The sequence below is a fragment of the Polistes dominula genome, unplaced genomic scaffold (assembly GCF_049000335.1).
Source record: "Polistes dominula isolate Pdom_NZ unplaced genomic scaffold, Pdom_raw_medaka contig_20, whole genome shotgun sequence".
NCBI classification, from domain to species: domain Eukaryota; kingdom Metazoa; phylum Arthropoda; class Insecta; order Hymenoptera; family Vespidae; genus Polistes; species Polistes dominula.
In genome coordinates, this window is record NW_028301147.1 from 283142 (window position 1) to 303486 (window position 20345).

Here is a 20345-nt window from a genome sequence, read left to right on the forward strand (position 1 = left end):
TGCTTGCGAGCGCCACCTGTTGGGACGGAATTATTTTGTCTGCCCGAAAGATAGGCAACCCGTAATACATGGGTGTATAAACAGTTTGGACTGAAAAAAAATTCCGTCCCAACAGATGGCGCTCGCAAGCAACATTTTCAAAGTGTGTCTGGAGGGTTGCATTCCTGAAGGCGTACATTTTTTATAAATAATAAAAAAATGTAACTTGCTGTTAAAATTTAAATTTGCTGTTAACTAAGCGCCATTTATTGGGACGGAATTTTATCACTCCTGTGCAATTGCTAAAATTAGAACGTTTTTATCTTAATTTGTATTTGTTACAAATAGTATACCCGTTATACACATGCGCGACTTTCGAAATGTCATATAAACAACATTGAATAAAAGTATTTTGATAGAGGGTAACGTACCAGTCTGAAGGTGAATTTCGAAGAGGACGGTAATCCGATCATATACTTGGTGATTTTAAACAACAATACACATTCCTTTCGATTAATTAACAATTATTTTAATGTACTAATGCTTTTTACTTGTATTACAGCAATATTTTAACAACGAAGTACAAATATTATCTTCCTGCCCCTTTCCTTCACCCAAATCTTCCCTAATTCCTCCTCACCACTTTTCAACCTCCTTCTATTTCATTCACTTTTTTAAAACAAAGGACAGATCTTTAAGCGATTTTGTTGGTTCGATTAATCGAACAAAAATTCGATAGAAAATTAAATATAAAAAAAGAAGAAACCGTAGAATTATTTTATATAATAATAATAATAATCTGATGATAAAAAAAGGTTTAATTAAAAAAATATAAGATGATAGATTTGAATAAAAAGAAATGTATCTGCGGATTGATTTAATTAAAATCGAACAGCATCTGAAGTAGGGTCCAATGGACTCGCAAAACGAAGAAAACGATTACTTCGATGGTATTACGATAACGTTAATGTTTCTTCTTTCTTTAAGAACAATTTTTAACATAGTAATATTTTGTCCTTTGAGAATAGAAGACAATTTTTCATGGAGTGAGAGTAATTTTTTATCCAGAACAAAAAGTGAAGTGAGTTTGGCCGGTAATATTGGTCGTAGCGTTTCTTCCAAAGAAGTACAGGTTCGATCAATCTCGGAAATCTTTATTATTGTATATTTTAATTATAGATTTAGATAAATTAGACAAATTGTTTTTTACGATGATAGGTAAGCTTTATTAATTGTAAAGAATCCAGAAGCTTTACTTCTGCTTTCGAACAACTGGACTTGGATGTTAATTCGAAAGATAGTACGGAATTAGTTCAAAGAACATGCGACGTACAGACTGTTCCATCATATGATCAAGAAGCAGAAAACATGATATCAAGTTTTCAAACTAGAGAAATACCATCTTTTCGTTTGGTCATTCAGGGTCCTGAAATTTTAAAGTTTCAGGCAATATTGTTATACATATTTAAACTTATTTATTTTATTTGCAATGAGTAATTTATAAAGATATCATTTGATAACAGGGTACGAAACATACAATAAAAGATATTGCACGTTACTGGAAAAAAGATTCACGAATGTGGCTTTGGAAGTCTGGACATCATAAGAATAATCAACAACAGCCAGAATATTCTATGTACTTGTGTAGATCGGAGCAGAATTTCAAAAGATTTCAATGAAATAACAATTTACATTTTTTTTTACTATTTCTTTTCTATAAGAATTATCTGATAAAAAGCATAATATATATTTACATATACATTTTGATATTCATTTATATTCTCAGAAATAACGAACTTGATGATTTAATTTAATATCTTCTTTATTTAATATATTGTAGTATATATTTAGTATACTTTTATAACATTTATACATTTGTTCTACTTAAAAAAAAAAAAAAACATGAAGCATTTTGTAAAAGTTTTTATAATATGATGGTTCCTATATACATGTAGATATTCAATTAATTTTGAATTATTTTGTAAAAAGCAATATAATGAATGGTAGAAAAGAAACAATTGTAACGATCGTCGCAAACAACATATTGTAGATTATGACCAAATTTATATTGACAAAGTAGTATTCAATTTCAACCACAAACTTCAACGGAATCTAAAAGCTTATCACCATTCAGTTTTTCACCTAGTTCGAATCGTGCAAAATCTAAGACTTCTACTTGAGCATCCTTTAAAACTTGTTGCACGGAAAGACTAGGATCCAATAAAAATTCTTGATATATTAAACAAGTTTCGTTATCTACATCCAGAATTGGTTGGTCCACTGTATTATCTCCTACTTTTAACGGATTCATACCTGTGAGAGATAACAAATAATATATACATGTATTTATTATGGTATTTACTTGATTCACTTAATAAAATATCTATAGCAGATGTACTAACCAATGATGTGTTGACAAAGTTGAGTTCCAAGTATCATTTTATCTTCTTTTCCCTTAACGGCTACTAATGCACCATATCTTCCAAAGGATATAGGTATTGGATTCATGGGAGCTGGATGCGTACCTCCAAATACTACAGCATCACCTTGAACTCGCATACATAGAGCTCGTCTTAAAGTTATATTTTCACCGATTGAGCCTATAGTTAAGGCAGAATGATCAGCTAATGATTTGCCATCTTTTGCAGGCAATGATTTCAAAGTTTCCATATCCAATAGAGTTCTCTCGACTTCGTCATTGCTATTCAATGTCGTAGCATGATTCAATGTAGCGGTTAGCACAGTTTCTGCCAATCCATGAAATTTTTTGTTTCTCGCAACAAAATCTGTTTCACAATTTATTTCTACCAAGGCACCATAATTCTTGTCTACGATGACTGCAATCAAACCTTGGGTGGTACTTCTACCCTGTAGTTTAGCCGCTTGAACCCATCCATGTTGTTGAGCTTGCTCTTTCAGCCATGCTTCTGCCTATGGTAAGGAAGATCTAACAAAATTCTGTTGTAAAGTCATGCTCGATGAGCATCAAAATATTTTCTATTTTTTTTTTTTTTTTTTTTTTTTTTTAATAGAGTATAAATACCTTTTGGATATCATTGGAATTGACTTCTAATGCCTTTTTACAATTTGCAAAGGTAAATCCAGTTTTTTTCCTTAATTTGGCCAGAAGAGATTTGTTTGAGCTTTGCCATAGCAAATTGTTTGTGTGAAAAAATCGAATGATGCGGCTAGAAATCATCTGAAATTGAAGGATTAAAAAAAAACGTTTGCATGATATAAAATGATGTAAGATAAGATAGTAGATGGTATAATGGAGTAACTTAACCTACAAAATCTTCTAAGATATTTACAAATTTATGAAATATTTCTTTAATGAAGTAATTAAAGGATACAAATATAAAAGTATCATTTCCTTAAAAGACAAATTAATCAACTACTTTATAACGGATCAATGATTTTCGTTGCTTGGAAACTAAAATCAATCAATCAAAGTCGTTACTTCTACCTATGTTCAACATCGAGTTTCTAAGAAAGAGAGAAAGATTTTTAATAAAAGTAAGAAATTATCATAATTTTCGATAAATGATCATGCAACATTTGCAAAAACCTATCTTGAAATTGTACATTTTTTACAATGATAAATTGATATTATTTAGATTATAAGACTTACCGTGTTTTTCCCGTGATAAAAATACTAGAAAGCGTATTCAGCGCCCTCGTACAGTGAGTGTTCAAAGTTACAACTAAAATGATCAATCGTACGAACATTTGAAATTAAGTTATTCATCGAACGAATGAAAATATAATTTCATTTACTATTGGAGATTATTATTGTTCTAAAATATATTATGAAAAAAGAAAATGGATTGTAAGTGTTCTATTGAAAGAACCGATGAAATTGGAGATGCGAAAAGGAGAAAAAGACTTTCGAGCGAATTTTTTTCAAACGTCTACAGTGATGGATAGCAAAGTAGAACCTTTGTTTCATTTACCCAAAGAATTGATCGATTGTAAACAATTTAAAAAGAAAAAAAGTACAAAAATTCATTTACGAAAGTTATCAACGTACACGATGCGTCGATCCGAAAAAGAAGAATTTCGTAGGTACGTTGATCAAAATTGTTCGTCGTATCAATTGTTCTCGTTTACACACCCTTGTTCCATTGACATTTTCTTTTCGTTGTAAATTGTTTGTCCTATTTATTCGTAGATATATAGTCGACTTAATAACGAAACCAGAATTATCAGCAACGAAAGAGGATTTGAAGATTGACAATAATACGAATAGATATTATTATTACATTTACCACGGTGTCGATACAACTCGTATCGCACGAATTCAAGAGGATGTTTTGAAGAAAATATTGAATTTGGTACCGCGCAAATTTCGAGATAAATTTATCGATTATACGAATCAATTATTAAAGGAAATAGAAGAAGATTTTTCGCGTAATATAAAGAGAGCTGTATTAGAATCGGCATTGTTAGATCCTTACGATAAAGAAGAAGATTTGCATTACAAGGTTTTCGAATAAATTTCATGAATACTGGGATGTTGCGAGAGAAGCATTAACGTTGAAAATTGCTGACGATGATTGTATTGTAGGATGAAACTCCGGTGGTTCGAGTCGATACTCAATGTATCGAACGATACAGGTATATTCTGGAAAAGAGCTTACATTTGATAAATCCATGCATGAGAATGACTTTAGAACAATGGATAGCCGATTACGAGTACGTAATTACGGATTTGCTTCCCTCTTATTTTCCCAATATGTTTTGCTAGATATTATATTTCTTTTTTTTTAGAACATTTCGTTTGATCGACTTCAAAGCCATTGCCTCGCGCAACGAGAGTTGGGATTTAATAGATTTTCAAAATTTAATCTTTCGACAAATTGCTAAGGCAAAGCGCAATTTGTACAAGTCTTGGTACGGTAGTATACAGGATATATATTTAACGGTAAGAATTAACGAAATAAACGTTCTTCAATTAAATATACACATAACGATTCTTTTATTCCAATCTAAATGTCTTTTTTTTGGTTTTTTTTTTTTTTTAGAATAATGGGAAAAATGTAGTGCCTAGTCCTTTGCAACGTAAACGTTTTAAAAGATTTTTCAATTGCACTGCAACGTTGATGGAGTCTCAACTGTTGGAAGTGTGCGAAAAAACTCTTCAGGATTTTATGAAATACATCGTTACGCGCGCGGTAAAGTACATCCTTTAAACTTTCAACAACGTTTATGCAAACAACTATCGTTCATTACTAAATACTATCCTAACATTTTCTTTTATTCAACAGCCTTACAATCCTGGTTTTAAAATTAATTTAATAATCGATTCGAATGATTTGATATTCGAACCGAACTTTGAATTATTTAAGGAAACACTTTGCAATATATTAGACAATATTTGTGAAACGGTGAAACATTTCGAAAGGCTCGAAACTCAACTTTATCTCGACTGGGGAGGACCACTAGAATTTCTTAAAGTATACAAAGGACAGATTGAGAGAATTATTTAAACATTAACATTTATAAAATGATGATGTGATTTTTCCTTTTCAGCCGGAAATATCTGAGACTATGATCGAACAATTGAAAAGACAAATTAACGATTTGATTGAACGGTTGAGGCTTGCTCCAGAAACAAAATTAATGAAAATGAAAAAGTAATTAACGTTTCTCTCTCTAAAAAATTCATGTTTTAATCTTTTGATATCGTAGGTACGTGCATCTGTACGACGGTCAAGAAGAAAAAGTTGTCCATCTTTTTTTGGAAGATCAAACGAATACCTTAAAAAATTACAAAGAGAGAATTAAATTTTATCACGAATTTGCAATAAAAATACCATTAGAAATTGAGAAGACAATATTTGAAGAATTTTTTGAAATTTCTCTCAAAACATTAATCGAATTTTTAGTTAATAAAGTTGTTGGCTTTAAAGACACATTAATTAATCGTTTAATTACCATGTATCAGACTATTGTGGAAAGGTATGGATGGCGTTCTATTCTATGTTTTATGTATACGTATTAGTTATTTCTTTACAATGTATATTAAACAAAATGTGAATTGGAAATGTTTGAATATTCTTTCTAGCGTTATAGAAGAATATAAAAGCATAGCGGATCGAGCTTTGAGTGAACCACCAAACACAGCTATTTTAATGGAATTAATTGCTTATGTAAGAAAAGTCGACGATGTCACGTTAGCGAATGTAGAGAATAAATTGCATATAATAATGAATTATATTCTCCTTCTTTCGGACTATTGGTTATTGACCAATGAAGAAATAATTAGAAATAACACTGCCTTTCAATGGTATCATAAGATTCCTGATATTCTAGATGAAAGTCGATTGATGTTAGAAGATAAGATGAAAGAATTTCAAGACGCTCTTAAAGGTAGCACTTTTAATTATCCAACAAATCTTTTTCACATAATAATTTTCAGTTATTTTCTGTTGGTATCAGTTAGGTATCAAAAATTCCAAGAAGAATTGGATTCTTACGCCGAACAGGTGGAGGAGGTTCAATATTGGGGAGACATAGATGAGGTGTTCCGATATCAAAAGAAAGCACAGAACTTGGAGAATAAGTTGATCGCCGCTATGGAGAAGATCGACAAATTCAACGAAGAAGAAACAGCATTTGTTTGGGAGATAACTCAATATCCATTTCGTAAAATAATCGCGGATCGATTGGCACCTTTTAAGAAACTCTTCGATACTGCTTGCGAATACTTGAGCAAATACGAGCAATGGATAAACTCTAGGATCGGTAGTTACGATCCAGAAACTATCGAAGAAGAAGTAGGCCAAGCTTACAGAGCGATTTATAAGCTGGAAAAAAGTTTTCAAGAGCCTGACTCTAGAAATTTGGCTGCTACGGTACTCGACAAAATAGAAGATTTTAAAGATCGTATACCTGTTGTTTTGACACTCGGTAATCCAGGAATAAAAGCTCGTCATTGGGCTCAAATATCGACGATTACCGACATTTCTATTCAATTTGATGACGAACTAACTCTTGGAAAAGTACTCAATATGCATCTGGACAGATATATTGGTCAGCTCGAAGGTATATCCGAGGCTGCTACCAAGGAGAACACTTTAGAGAGGGCTATGGATAAGATGGAAAAAGAATGGTCAGATTTGGTTTTTACTATCAATCTTTATAAAGACACTGGTACTTATGTGGTTGCTAGTGTCGATGAGATACAATTATTGTTAGATGATCATATTATGAAAGCTATTACTATTAGAAATTCGCCTTACATTAAACCCTTCGAATCAAGAATTCTGTACGTTCGATTTTTTTTTATCTATCTCTGTTTTTTCAATTTGTCTATAACAATTTTGTAATTTGATTTATCCTTAATAGGAAATGGTTAAACAAGTTACATTTATTGGAAGATATTTTAGATCATTGGTTGAAAGTTCAATCGATTTGGATGTATTTGGAACCGATCTTTTCGTCACCTGATATTCAACAACAAATGCCAGATGAAGGTCGAAGATTTTCAGCGGTCGACAAGACGTGGCGTGATATTATGAAAACTGTCGAGGCCGATCCTCGCGTATTGACCGTCATCGAAATAGATAAAATGTTGGAAAGGTTGAAGAAAAGTTTTGTTTTTCTCGAATTAATTCAGAAAGGTCTTAATGAATATTTGGAAAAGAAAAGACTTTTCTTTCCTCGCTTTTTCTTCTTGTCGAATGACGAATTATTAGAAATACTTTCGGAGACGAAAGATCCTACAAGGTAAAAAAACATTTGAATACACGATCAGTGCATGTCATGTAACATTGTAACATATTGATCATATGAAATGTAGAGTTCAGCCACATTTGAAGAAATGTTTTGAAGGAATAGCCAAATTAAAGTTCAACGAAGAACTCGAAGTGTTAGCAATGAGATCATCCGAAGACGAAGAGGTTCCTTTGACAAATGTAATATCGACTATGGCAGCAAGAGGACAAGTTGAGAAATGGTTGATCGAACTGGAAAGGATAATGCGAGAAAGCATACGCCAAGTCGTAAAAGATGCGATAGATGCTTATTTCATAAAGGAAAGAACTGCATGGGTTTTAGATTGGCCGGGACAAACGCTTCTTTGCGTTGGACAAATGTATTGGACTCAGCAAGTCGAAGAAGCGATGTTACGAGGCGTTGACGGACTACGCGAGTATTTTGATCAATGTCAAACAGAATTAAATAATATCATTGTGTTAGTAAGAGGAAAGTTATCCAAGCAGAATCGTATTTCATTAGGTAATCAAATGTATTTAACGTTATTTTAGTAATATTTCTCCTTTTCTTCGTTAAACTTGATCAATTTTGGATGTTTCCTGAATATTAGAAGCTTTAGTTACATTGGACGTTCATGGAAAAGACGTGCTAGAAGATCTCTGCGAGGAAGAAGTTACGAAAAACACCGATTTCAGGTGGCTTTGTCATCTTCGTTATTATTGGCTGGTAAATAGAATTTGGATAAATATTTAAATACAATCATTTAGATTGACATACGTATATCGTATCGATTCTCTTTGATTAGACCGAGAACATGTGGGCTTATATGATAAATTCGTATCTACCATATGGTTACGAATATCTTGGAAATACATCGAGATTAGTGATCACTCCGTTGACCGATCGTTGTTATCGAACATTGTTCGGAGCTTTGAATCTTCATTTGGGTGGGGCACCCGAAGGACCGGCAGGAACTGGAAAGACTGAAACTACGAAGGATTTGGCCAAGGCAATGGCCAAACAGTGCGTCGTTTTCAATTGTTCCGAGGGTCTCGATTATTTAGCTCTTGGTAAATTTTTCAAAGGTATTGCTTCTTGCGGCGCTTGGTCTTGCTTTGACGAGTTCAATCGTATCGATCTCGAAGTTCTTTCTGTCGTTGCGCAACAAATCTTAACGATACAACGAGCCATCCATGCCAAAGCTGAAAAGATGATCTTCGAGGGAACGGAGATCTTTTTAGATCCTACCTGTGCTATTTTTATCACGATGAATCCTGGCTACGCCGGAAGATCGGAATTACCGGATAACTTGAAAGCTTTATTCCGACCGGTTGCTATGATGGTACCGGATTACGCGCTCATAGCTGAAAATACTCTTTATTCTTATGGTTTTTATAACGGAAGACCTTTAGCAGTTAAAATCAGTACTGCTTACAAGCTATGCTCCGAGCAACTTAGCAGTCAGCATCATTACGATTACGGTATGAGAGCTGTCAAGTCGGTCCTAGTTGCTGCTGGAAATTTGAAATTGCGATATCCCGACGAATCGGAAGATGTATTAGTATTGAGGAGTATCTTGGACGTTAATTTACCAAAGTTCCTTGTCCACGATCTTCCACTATTTCAGGGAATCGCTTCAGATTTATTTCCTGGCATTGTGCTACCTGCTCCAGATTACACGCACATCAACAAGTGCGCGAGAGATGCCTGTCGCGCAGCAAATATTCAATGTACGGATTTCTTTCTCGAGAAAATACAACAAATCTACGAGATGATGATCGTTCGACACGGGTTCATGATCGTTGGTTTACCCTTTGGTGGAAAGACTTCCGCTTACAGGATGTTGGCCGATTGTCTGGCTTTGCTCGAGGATCGTGGACTGATGGATGAACATCGAGTAGAGATTACCGTCATCAATCCCAAGGCTATCACGATGGGTCAACTCTATGGTCAGTTCGATCCTGCCTCTCACGAGTGGAGCGATGGAGTGCTCGCTGTTAGTTATAGGGCATTTGCGGTTTCTACTAACGAGAACAGAAAGTGGTTGGTATTTGACGGTCCCGTAGATGCACTTTGGATAGAAAATATGAATACCGTATTGGATGACAATAAAAAGCTCTGTCTCACCTCGGGGGAAATTATCCAGTTGGCACCCACCACAAATTTGATTTTCGAACCCATGGATTTGGAGGTATTTAAGATTATACGTCACAAATATGTCCACAATAATTTAATATTTATATGTTTTTTTGTTTAGGTTGCCTCTCCAGCTACCGTATCAAGATGTGGTATGATCTATATGGAACCGATCAGTCTTGGCTGGAAACCGCTGTTAACCTCTTGGCTAAATACCCTTCCTCCTGCGATCCACGAACATCTTAAAAATCATCTCAAAGAAATGTATATGAGATTCTGTCCACCTCTCTTACACTTGATACGTCGTTGCGGGGCTAAGGTAGATATTAGTTTTATATATTTTCCTTCCTATTTTCGATCGATCAATAACTTGATTACCTTTTCGTAATAAGGAAATGATTAATATGCCGGATGCCAATTTGACGAGATCCGTTATGCATCTTTTTGATTGTTTCATGGACGATTTTTACGATGAAAATTATATGCAATCATTATCGGATTTGGATGTTAGAGCTCAAGTCGAGGTAATATTTTTCGTGTGACGTGGCGTGGCGTGTTAAAAAGAAAATGATTAAAATATTATTTCACGTTACAATAGGGTTGCTTCTTATTTTCGTGTATTTGGGCGATGGGCGGTACGTTGATGGTAAATTATCGAGAATGGTTCAACATACTTTTTCGAGCTTTATTAGCTTTAGAATTTCCAAATGATGTGAGAGAACGTTTTTCCATAACCGATGAAATTCCTGATTTAAAAAAGCCCTATGTCACCATTATACCAACCATTGGATTAGTTTACGATTATAAATTTGTAAAAGAAGGTAGAGGAAAGTGGAAACCGTGGGCTGACGATCTGCAAGATGCTCCAGCAATACCAAAAGATATATCAGTAAATCAAATAATTGTTACTACCATCGAGACAATAAGATATTTTTATCTTTTTCGAAGTTTGATATGTCACCATAAGCCTGTGCTTCTGGTTGGTCCGACTGGTACAGGAAAGTCGGTATACATTATGGATTTTCTTCTTAAGAGGAATAATTCGGAGATATTCAAGCCACTACTTGTAATATTCTCGGCACAAACTACGGCCAATCAGACGCAGGATATTATTATGAGTAAATTGGATAGAAGGAGGAAAGGGGTATACGGTGCTACACCTGGTTCTCATTGCGTCGTTTTCGTCGATGACCTTTCCATGCCGCAAAAAGAAGAATTTGGTGCTCAGCCACCCATCGAATTGCTCAGACAATTATTGGATCATTGGACTTGGTACGATTTCAAGGAAATCGTACCGATCAAGCTGATGGATGTCCAATTAATTTGCGCAATGGGACCACCATCGACCGGTCTCGATGTTACGCCCAGATTCAAGAGGCACTTTGTTACCTTAGCCGTTTCCGAGTTTGACGATGATGTCATGGTTATGATATTCAGTAAAATTATGTCTTGGCATTTGGAAAATCAAGGTTTTTCTCCTCTTTTCGATTGTTGCATTGATTATATCGTTAATGCTACGTTGGATATTTATAAGAAGACAAAATTACATCTTTTACCTACACCTACCAAATCTCATTATTTATTCAATCTGCGTGATTTTTCAAGAGTCATTCAAGGCGTCTTACTTTCCTCTCCCGATTCAATCACTAGTCCCGTAAGCGACAATGAATACTATCATTTATTCTACACTTATTACATTAGTGTATTAAATGTTTGACAATGTTTTCTAGGTTGCGATGAAACGTTTGTGGGTTCATGAAGTTCTTCGTGTTTACGGAGATCGTCTCGTGGATGATATTGACACTCGATGGTTGGTTACAGAATTGAAGAAAACATTGAGCGATCATATGAAAGATACTATGGAAAATCTTTTCAAGGATCTACTTGAAAAATCTGAAACTGAGGTAAGATAAGTTTGGCAAGAAATTATAGTCGTATATACGTTTCTAATTTATTTGTATATCTCATCAGATAACGGAATTGCATCTACGGAATTTAGTTTATTGCGATTTTCATGATCCATTAGCTGATAAAAAATTATACATAGAGGTTGACTTGGATGAACTTACTGTCGTAGTGGAAGATTATTTAACAGAATATAACGAGTTATCGAGAACGCCCATGAATTTGGTTCTCTTTAGGTTTGAACTCTTTTTATACTATGTAGGTAAGATGCGTTAGGGGTTTTGACGTAAGATATTTTCATCAGATTCGCGATAGAACATCTTTCAAAGATTTGCCGAGTAATGATGCAGCCACGGAGTCATGCATTGCTAGTTGGCGTCGGTGGATCCGGTCGGCAATCGTTAACGAGGCTAGCTGCTCACATCTCGGATTACGATCTTTTCCAAGTGGAGATGTCTCAACAATATGGTCAACACGAGTGGCACGAAGACTTGAAGAATATTTTGAGAAGAAGCGCTGCTAGCGACTTGCACACCGTATTTCTTTTTATGGACACTCAGATTAAGGAGGAAACTTTTCTTGAAGATGTGAGCAATTTGTTAAATTCCGGCGAAGTTCCGAATCTTTTTACCAGCGAGGAGAAATCAGAGATATGCGAGAAAATGCGACTAATCGATAGGCAGAGAGACAAATCGATGCAAACCGATGGAAGTCCCGTAGCTCTATTCAACTTTTTCGTACAGACCGTTCGCGAACATTTGCACGTGGTCGTGACGATGTCACCAATCGGTGACAATTTTCGAATAAGAATTCGTAAGTTTCCTGCATTAGTCAGCTGTTGTACGATCGATTGGTTGCAACCTTGGCCGGAGGATGCACTCCTAGCTGTGGCTACTCAATTTTTAAACGAGATAGAAATGCCCATTGAAGAACGCGACGCTTGCATCGAAATGTGTCAATTCTTTCATACGTCAACGCAGGATCTATCGAAGGAATTTTTAAAAAAGGCCAAGAGACATAATTACGTCACTCCCACCTCTTATCTCGAATTAATTAACACGTTCAAAGATCTTTTGGGAAAGAAAAGGAAGGAAGTTATCGAAGGTAAGAGAAGATACGAAGCGGGTCTTGAAAAGTTGGATAGTACACATAGACAGGTAGAAAAGATGCAAGAGATATTGGTGGCCTTGCAACCAAAATTGATAATCGCTGCCAAAGATGTCGAAGCGATGTTTCGTGATGTTCAAAATGAGAGCGAAGAAGTTAGCGCGATGGAGAAAATTGTCAAAGAAGACGAACAAGCTGCTTTGGTAAATTCCTAATAATATATACGAATATTCGTGTTAATGTGGTTTTCCGCTCACACATATTGTTTCAAATAATGCAGGTGGTTGCGGGAGAGGCAGATGCTATACGCGCGGAATGCGATGCCGATTTACAAGAAGTTATGCCGATATTAAATGAAGCAAATGCCGCCTTGAACACCCTGACACCCCAAGATATTCAGATCGTTAAATCTATGAAGCGTCCTCCAGCTGGTGTTAAATTAGTCATGACGGCTGTTTGCATATTAAAGGTACGTGTAACTAATTTCTTTGATATTTTCGTAATTACGTCAATAATACTTCATTAGGCGATATTAAACGCGAATATATCTCACAGGACGTGAAACCTGAAAAAGTTCAAACGCCAGAAGGAATGGTAGACGATTATTGGAAGGCCTCTCTTCGAATTCTCGGCGATATGAAATTCCTAGAATCCCTTTTACTTTTTGACAAAGATAATATCCCGGAAAGAATAATGACAAAGATACGTACGACTATATTGACAAATCCGGATTTCGATCCTGAAAGAATTAGACACGTTTCTACGGCTTGCGAAGGTCTATGCAGATGGGTTTTCGCGTTGTCCGAATACGACAAGGTCGCTAAAGTCGTTGCACCTAAAAAGGAAGCATTGGCTCAAGCGGAAGCTGACTATACGGAAGCCATGGATCAATTGAATCTAAAGAGGAACCAATTGCAAGAGGTGCAAGAAAGATTGAACAATTTGCAAACGCTTTTGGCTCAGAGAGAGGCCGAATACAAAGCTATGACCGATGAAGTTCACGATTGCGAGGAAAAACTCCGAAGAGCCAAAGAGTTGATCGGTGGTTTAGGGGGAGAATATACAAGATGGTCTGACACCGCTGAAGCCTTGGGAGAACGTTATTATACGTTGACCGGTGACGTTCTTATTGGATCTGGTATCGTAGCCTATTTGGGTGTATTTACGATGCAATATCGACAGAAACAAATTGAAAATTGGATACAAATTTGTACGGATCTCCGTGTTATTTGCACGCAAGATTATCAGTTGACTCAAGTCCTTGGTGATCCTGTCTTGATCAGATCGTGGAATATTTTTGGTCTTCCGAGCGATCTCTTCTCGATCGATAACGGTATAATTGTGACGAATGCTCGACGATGGCCGCTCATGATCGATCCTCAAAGTCAAGCGAACAAGTGGGTAAAGAATATGGAGAAGGCCTCTAACATTAACGTTATTAGATTGGACCAATTGGATTATATGAGAGTTCTCGAGAATGCTATAACGTTTGGTCAACCTGTCTTACTCGAAAACGTTGGCGAGGAATTGGATGCCGCTCTGGAACCTCTTTTATTGAAGCAGACTTTTAAATCTGGCGGTGCGATTTGCATTAAAGTCGGGGACTCCATTATCGAGTATTCCGATAACTTTCGGTACGTTTCTGCATCTACGTCCAAATTTACGATATTTCTTTAACGATAAAACTTTCGATTAGATTCTTCTATTTCGCGTTCTTCCGTCGCGTCGTAGATTTATCAAGTCTTTCGACATCATTTCGGCATATATTTTTCAGATTTTACATCACCACGAAATTACGCAATCCGCATTATTTACCCGAAGTAATCGTCAAAGTTACATTGTTGAATTTTATGATTACCCCAATTGGATTGGAGGATCAACTTTTGGGTATTGTCGTTGCGAAAGAGAGACCAGATTTGGAGTCGGAAAAAAATCAATTAATCATTCAGGGTGCCGCTAATAAAAAGTACGCGAAATTTAATATACTGCAATTGTTATATTAATCCTTTATACAAAATATATGATATTATTATTTTGCGTAGAATGCTGCAGGAAATAGAAGACAAAATATTGGAAGTGTTATCCGGATCTGAGGAGAATATTCTCGAAGATGAAACAGCGATTCACATTCTCAGCTCGTCGAAAATTCTTGCCGATGAAATTCAAGTTAAACAAGCAGCTGCCGAAGTTACCGAAAAGTCTATCGATGCTGCAAGATCGCAATACAATCCTATTGCCGTTCATAGCACCGTTCTCTTCTTTACAATTGGTAAGATTTCTACAAACAAACTATTTCTCACATATCGTCAAACTAACGATATCACACAAAACATTTGCGTTTCCAGCGATTTTGGCGAATATCGATCCGATGTATCAATATTCTCTGGTTTGGTTCGTCAATCTTTTTAAAAATACCATCGATAATACACCAGTAGTCGACGATATAGGACAACGATTGCAAGATCTTACCAAGTTTTTCACTCGTTCCCTTTATGTGAACATATGCCGGTCGTTGTTTGAGAAAGATAAGCTTCTTTTTTCTCTACTTTTGGTGGTAAATCTGTTGAACAAGAAAGGAGAGATATCGATGACACAATGGATGTTTCTGCTAACAGGCGGTGTCGGTCTTGAGAACCCTTTCGAAAATCCTACCCAATGGCTTCCTACAAAGTCCTGGGATGAACTGTGTCGTTTGAACGAAGTTACGGGTTTTTTGGTAAGAGAACAAGAATTCACTTTTTTTTTTTCTTACTTCTTTTCCGATCAAAATAAGGCTAAAGTATGGAAACTTATCTTCAACTTTTTATTTTCAATATTCCTTCTAATCCAATGGTTTTTACATTGACAGGGAATCAAAGATGTTTTTGTAAAAAACATTGAAGCTTGGAAATCTATATTTGACGACAAGGAACCTGATAAATTAACTTTTCCCGAACCTTTTGATAAACTTTCTACGTTTGAAAGAATGCTAGTCTTGCGATGTATACGACCTGACAAAGTTGTGCCTGCTGTACAACATTTTGTCGAAGGTAAATAATACAAAATATAATTGAATCTTTATTGGATATTTATATTTCATTCTCTTTTGTAGAAACAATTGGACGAGAATTCATCGAACCACCGCCATTCGATTTGATATCTTCTTACGCGGATTCGCATTCTTGTATACCCCTTATATTTGTTCTAACACCGGGTGCCGATCCTATGGCAATTTTATTGAAATTTGCCGATGATCAAGGCTTTGGAACCAACAGACTTTTTTCCTTGTCCCTTGGTCAGGGACAAGGTGTTATCGCTGCAGAACTCATCGACGAGGGTACGAAAAATGGTACTTGGGTCGTTTTACAAAATTGTCACCTTGCTAAAAGTTTTATGCCACATCTGGAAAAGGTGAAAGATTCTACCAGTTGTCTGATGTTATCTTCATAAAAAGACAAATATAAAATGAAAAAATATCTTTTCAGATTTGCGAGAGTTTTACCAGCGAAACGGTGCATCCAGATTTTCGATTATGGCTGACTAGTTATCCGGTTGATCACTTTCCAGTTAGCATACTTCAAGATGGAATTAAGATGACCAATGAACCTCCCAAGGGATTACGTGCTAATATCACCAGATCTTACTTACAAGTAATACTGACGATGATATATATATATATATATATATATATAAATATTGTATAGACATAAAAATGTATTTTCCAACGATACGTAGGATCCCATGTCCGACGAAGAATTTTTCGAATCTTCGAAGCAGAAAGAAAATTTGAAGAAACTTTTATTTTGTCTGTGCTTTTTCCATGCGATTGTGCAAGAACGAAGAAAATTCGGTCCGATCGGTTGGAACAATCAATATGAATTTAACGAGACCGATCTTAGAATCAGTGCTTTGCAGTTGAAAATTTTCTTGGATCAATACGACGACGTTCAGTTCACTGCACTGAAATATTTGACAGGTACGAAACAATAATTATTCCGACGAGTTGTTTTTAGATACGAACGAAAGATGATTATTTTCAGGTGAATGTAATTACGGTGGACGCGTAACCGACGAATGGGATCGAAGAACGTTAATAACGATTTTGAAGAAATTCTATTGCGTTGAATCCATAACTATAGAAAATTATTCCTTTGACAAAAGTGGTATTTATTATGTGCCGCAAGTAGATAAACACGAAGAATTTCTGGAATATGTTAGATCGTTTCCTATGACAACCGCTCCCAGCGTTTTTGGCATGAACGAGAATGCAGACATTATAAAGGATCAACAAGAAACGCATTTAATGTTCACGTCGCTCCTGACTACTCAGGTATATTTCAAAAACACAGCAAATGATTTCATTCAAATTTAATCTTCATTTACAATTCATTATAATTTTATTCTCTTTGATGTCGATTGCACAGGAACTGCAAGTGGTAAAGGTAAGTTACGTTTTATAAACAAAGTGAGATATAAGATGTACTAATTAGATTTTTTTTTGCGTTGCGTGGATTAGATCAAAAAATTAAGGAGTAAGGTAACCAAGTATTAATGTTCGATGTGGAAAATGACGAATTGATATTATTACGATACATTTTTTTTCTATGTAGGACACAGCTGAAACTGAAGTGGATACAGGAAAATCTCAAGACGATATTGTGTATGGTGTTGCCGAAGACATTTTGACAAAGTTACCGAATAATTTTGACCTCGCAGTTGCATTAGAAAAATATCCTACCCTTTATGAAGAAAGTATGAACACAGTATTGGTGCAAGAAATGGGAAGATTCAACAAGCTCCTGCAAACGATTAGGCGCAGTCTCGTGAACGTACAGAAAGCGATTAAAGGTAAACGATAAATCGGTATTCAAGCTTCAAAGACTTTTCACAGCATTGTAAAATTGACCTTAGGTTTGGTGATCATGAACCCGGATCTCGAAGAAGTATATACGTCGATAATGATAGGAAAGATATCACAAATATGGATGAGAAATTCCTATCCATCTTTGAAACCGCTAGGCAGTTATATCCTTGATTTCTTGAAAAGATTGGCTTTCCTCCAGGTGATCATTTAAATTCAATTTGTGTATATCACATAACTTGCAACGATACAAATTGTTTCTTTCATTCTATCAACAGACGTGGTACGACGAAGGTGTACCAATAACATTCTGGATCTCTGGATTTTATTTTACCCAAGCTTTTCTAACCGGTGCACGACAAAATTATGCGAGAAAGTACCAGATACCAATAGATTTGTTAATATACGATTTCGAACCATTGCAAGAGACAACATTTTATTCACCACCCGAAGATGGAGTGTATGTTTATGGTTTATTTCTTGACGGGGCCCGTTTTAATAAGTCGACTATGCTATTAGACGAATCCTTGCCAAAAATTTTATACGAAAGGGTACCATACGTAAGTGTTCTCTCATTAATACTCTAACAATCTTATTAAGTTTTATCTCCTATTTTAGATATGGTTTATTCCAAAGAAGAAAGAAGAAATAAGGGAAAGAAATACTTACATTTGTCCAGTTTACAAGACGGCAGAAAGGAAGGGTATACTTTCAACAACCGGACATTCGACGAACTTTGTAATCGCGGTATGGCTCCCGACGGAACTTCCATCCGAGCATTGGATTCTCAGAGGCGTCGCCATGTTGTGTCAATTGTCGCATTAACGGAAACGAGAAAGGGGATCACTAGGCTTCTATAATCTTCCTTGTCTCTTCCTCTCTCTCTCTCTCTCTCTCTCTCTCTCTCTCTGTTTCAATACGCGCGTGCACTGCCATCATAGACCAAGAGAAAAAGAAAAAGAAAAAGAAAAAAAAAGGAAAAGGATTGAAGGCCTTGAAAGAAGCCTTCAATTTTGTTTACACTTCATTCATGCACAATCACGTAGACGTGTAACGTTGACCGGATCTAACAACGATGAGAATTGACGCGTAAGAACCCATACCCGAAGCGACGATATGGATTTTATCGGCAATTAAAAATAGCCTTTGCTGCTTCACACTTGACGTCCTTCGATCGAAACATCGACATTTTATTTTCTCCTTGCATTCAACAATTACTTAACATTTAATACGAGTATATATGTTCATTTATTTATCAGAAGAAATGATATAAATTTTCGTAAGGGTTTGCGTTAGGGGATGATTGCAAGTACACGTAATATTTATCGAGAATATCGGATAGGACTATTGGAAAATATCGGAGAAAATTCATATTTTTCGATACGCGCGGCTAGCTTTCGATGAAAATATTGCAAAAGGTAATGCGTCTCTCTCTCTCTCTCTCTCTCTCTCTTCCTCTCTTTTTCTATTTTTCTTTACATACGAAAGAGGATATTCGAGCTCTCGTTGCAACATCAAAGCCATCTTTGGAAGAAGGCTAGGCGAATCGAGCTTGCGAATCGAACGGCTTTCCATCGTATAAACTCAACATTTTCATGCAAGCTGCATCCAACTAAATCCAACGGTACACGTTCGACGAATAAACTCGCGCATACGAGCTTAACTTATCCCCGATGTATATGCTAGAACTCATCGTATTCCGCTCCACACAGTTAACGTTTCAAACAAAACGGAGCTTTTGTTCGATCAGTCGACATCATCGCGCGTTCGACTTATTCGCGTTTTTATAACCCAGGGTAAAACCTAGCATCGATATTGACTAAATATTTCACTCATTTCAATTCACACAATTCTAACTTTATTCTTGAACGAAGAAGAACGATGGACGTACGATTGATTGATTGATCAAAAGAAAAATCTCCATTCGATTTCATCCACAGACGTTAGTTCCTCCTATTCGATTAGTTTCAACCTTTAGGACTATACTTCTTTCATTCTCCCCTATCGTCAATCTTTGTAAGACGATTGATCTACGCGATCACGAGACTTTTACCTTGAAAAATCTCTATCGTGATCGTTCGTCTTCTCTTCTCTTCTCTCATGAACCATCGAAAGGATAGAAAATTTGAAGAAAAGGCTTTTGCTAAGAGAGAGTTTATCTTTACTCGAGAGAACTTTCGATATCGATCGCGATGAACTTATATTGTGAACATAGTTGTGCCAGATATTCTCTACTACTTTAAAATAACTCAAATTACACGTTTCGTTGGGATAGATACACGCAATAGTAGAGTATGGTATTTAACAAAGAGAAATGAATCGATAGGAATTATTCGTAGGACTCTCCTCCGGTAAGGATCTTTCGCGTTCGATTAATCGAAACGACGATCATCTTGGGTTCTTTTTTTCTCAAGTAAAATGTGAATTCTTATGCAAATCGTTATCGTAAATATTGCAAGGGGATATCAAGAGGGAGGGTGAAGGCAGGTGCGGGAGAGATTTCGAAGGCGAGGCAACGTGTATACGTTTGTACGGCTTTTGTGAGAGAAAGAGAGATAGAAGAGCCGCGGGCGTCGTGGTAGCATCGAGGTGGAGGAAAAGTGGGTGGCGATGTGTACGTGTGTGCGTTACCTCGGTGGCGGCACCCTGTCTACCCGGA

General features: G+C 36.0%; 5 protein-coding genes across 8 annotated transcripts; 4 read left to right on the forward strand and 1 right to left on the reverse strand.

Moving 5' to 3' along the window:
- Positions 1–176: 176 nt before the first annotated feature.
- Positions 177–1967, forward strand: LOC107067383 (uncharacterized). 2 transcript variants are annotated; one of them, XM_089177223.1, is made up of 4 exons: positions 177–459; positions 542–1111; positions 1198–1425; positions 1503–1967. In XM_089177223.1, exons 2-4 carry the CDS (start codon positions 893–895, stop codon positions 1656–1658), a joined length of 603 nt encoding a protein of 200 aa, XP_089033349.1. In that variant the 5' UTR covers positions 177–459; positions 542–892; the 3' UTR covers positions 1659–1967. The 2 variants fall into 2 exon arrangements, with proteins under 2 accessions (XP_089033349.1, XP_089033348.1); XM_089177222.1 differs by having other exon boundaries at positions 177–1111.
- Positions 1784–18497, reverse strand: mEFTs (elongation factor Ts, mitochondrial). Of its 3 annotated transcripts, XM_015323033.2 has the most exons (5): positions 18356–18497; positions 3611–3683; positions 3023–3178; positions 2382–2910; positions 1784–2292 (listed from the first exon to the last, which is right to left on the reverse strand). In XM_015323033.2, exons 3-5 carry the CDS (start codon positions 3176–3178, stop codon positions 2069–2071), a joined length of 909 nt encoding a protein of 302 aa, XP_015178519.1. In that variant the 5' UTR covers positions 3611–3683; positions 18356–18497; the 3' UTR covers positions 1784–2068. The 3 variants fall into 3 exon arrangements, with proteins under 3 accessions (XP_015178519.1, XP_015178521.1, XP_015178520.1); XM_015323035.2 differs by lacking the exon at positions 3611–3683 and having other exon boundaries at positions 18356–18496; XM_015323034.2 differs by lacking the exons at positions 3611–3683; positions 18356–18497 and adding an exon at positions 3333–3472.
- Positions 3793–5807, forward strand: LOC149030872 (dynein axonemal heavy chain 7). Its single transcript, XM_089177225.1, is given in 6 exon segments — positions 3793–3885; positions 3887–4044; positions 4151–4463; positions 4547–4903; positions 5004–5153; positions 5247–5807. Coding segments are annotated over 6 exon segments (1284 nt in total). The 5' UTR covers positions 3793–3801; the 3' UTR covers positions 5469–5807.
- On the forward strand, positions 5989–7453 carry LOC149030873 (dynein axonemal heavy chain 7). Its single transcript, XM_089177221.1, has one exon. It carries the CDS (start codon positions 5997–5999, stop codon positions 7308–7310), a length of 1314 nt encoding a protein of 437 aa, XP_089033347.1. The 5' UTR covers positions 5989–5996; the 3' UTR covers positions 7311–7453.
- On the forward strand, positions 7784–18678 carry Dhc36C (Dynein heavy chain at 36C). The gene is made up of 25 exons (XM_089177224.1): positions 7784–8220; positions 8309–8424; positions 8504–9889; positions 9956–10153; positions 10227–10358; positions 10433–11488; positions 11565–11738; positions 11806–11975; positions 12044–13049; positions 13127–13315; positions 13402–14480; positions 14621–14812; positions 14889–15115; positions 15192–15562; positions 15695–15875; positions 15938–16236; positions 16311–16475; positions 16561–16801; positions 16866–17155; positions 17250–17267; positions 17342–17362; positions 17436–17673; positions 17737–17888; positions 17965–18246; positions 18305–18678. Exons 1-25 carry the CDS (start codon positions 7860–7862, stop codon positions 18509–18511), a joined length of 8751 nt encoding a protein of 2916 aa, XP_089033350.1. The 5' UTR covers positions 7784–7859; the 3' UTR covers positions 18512–18678.
- Positions 18679–20345: the final 1667 nt, after the last annotated feature.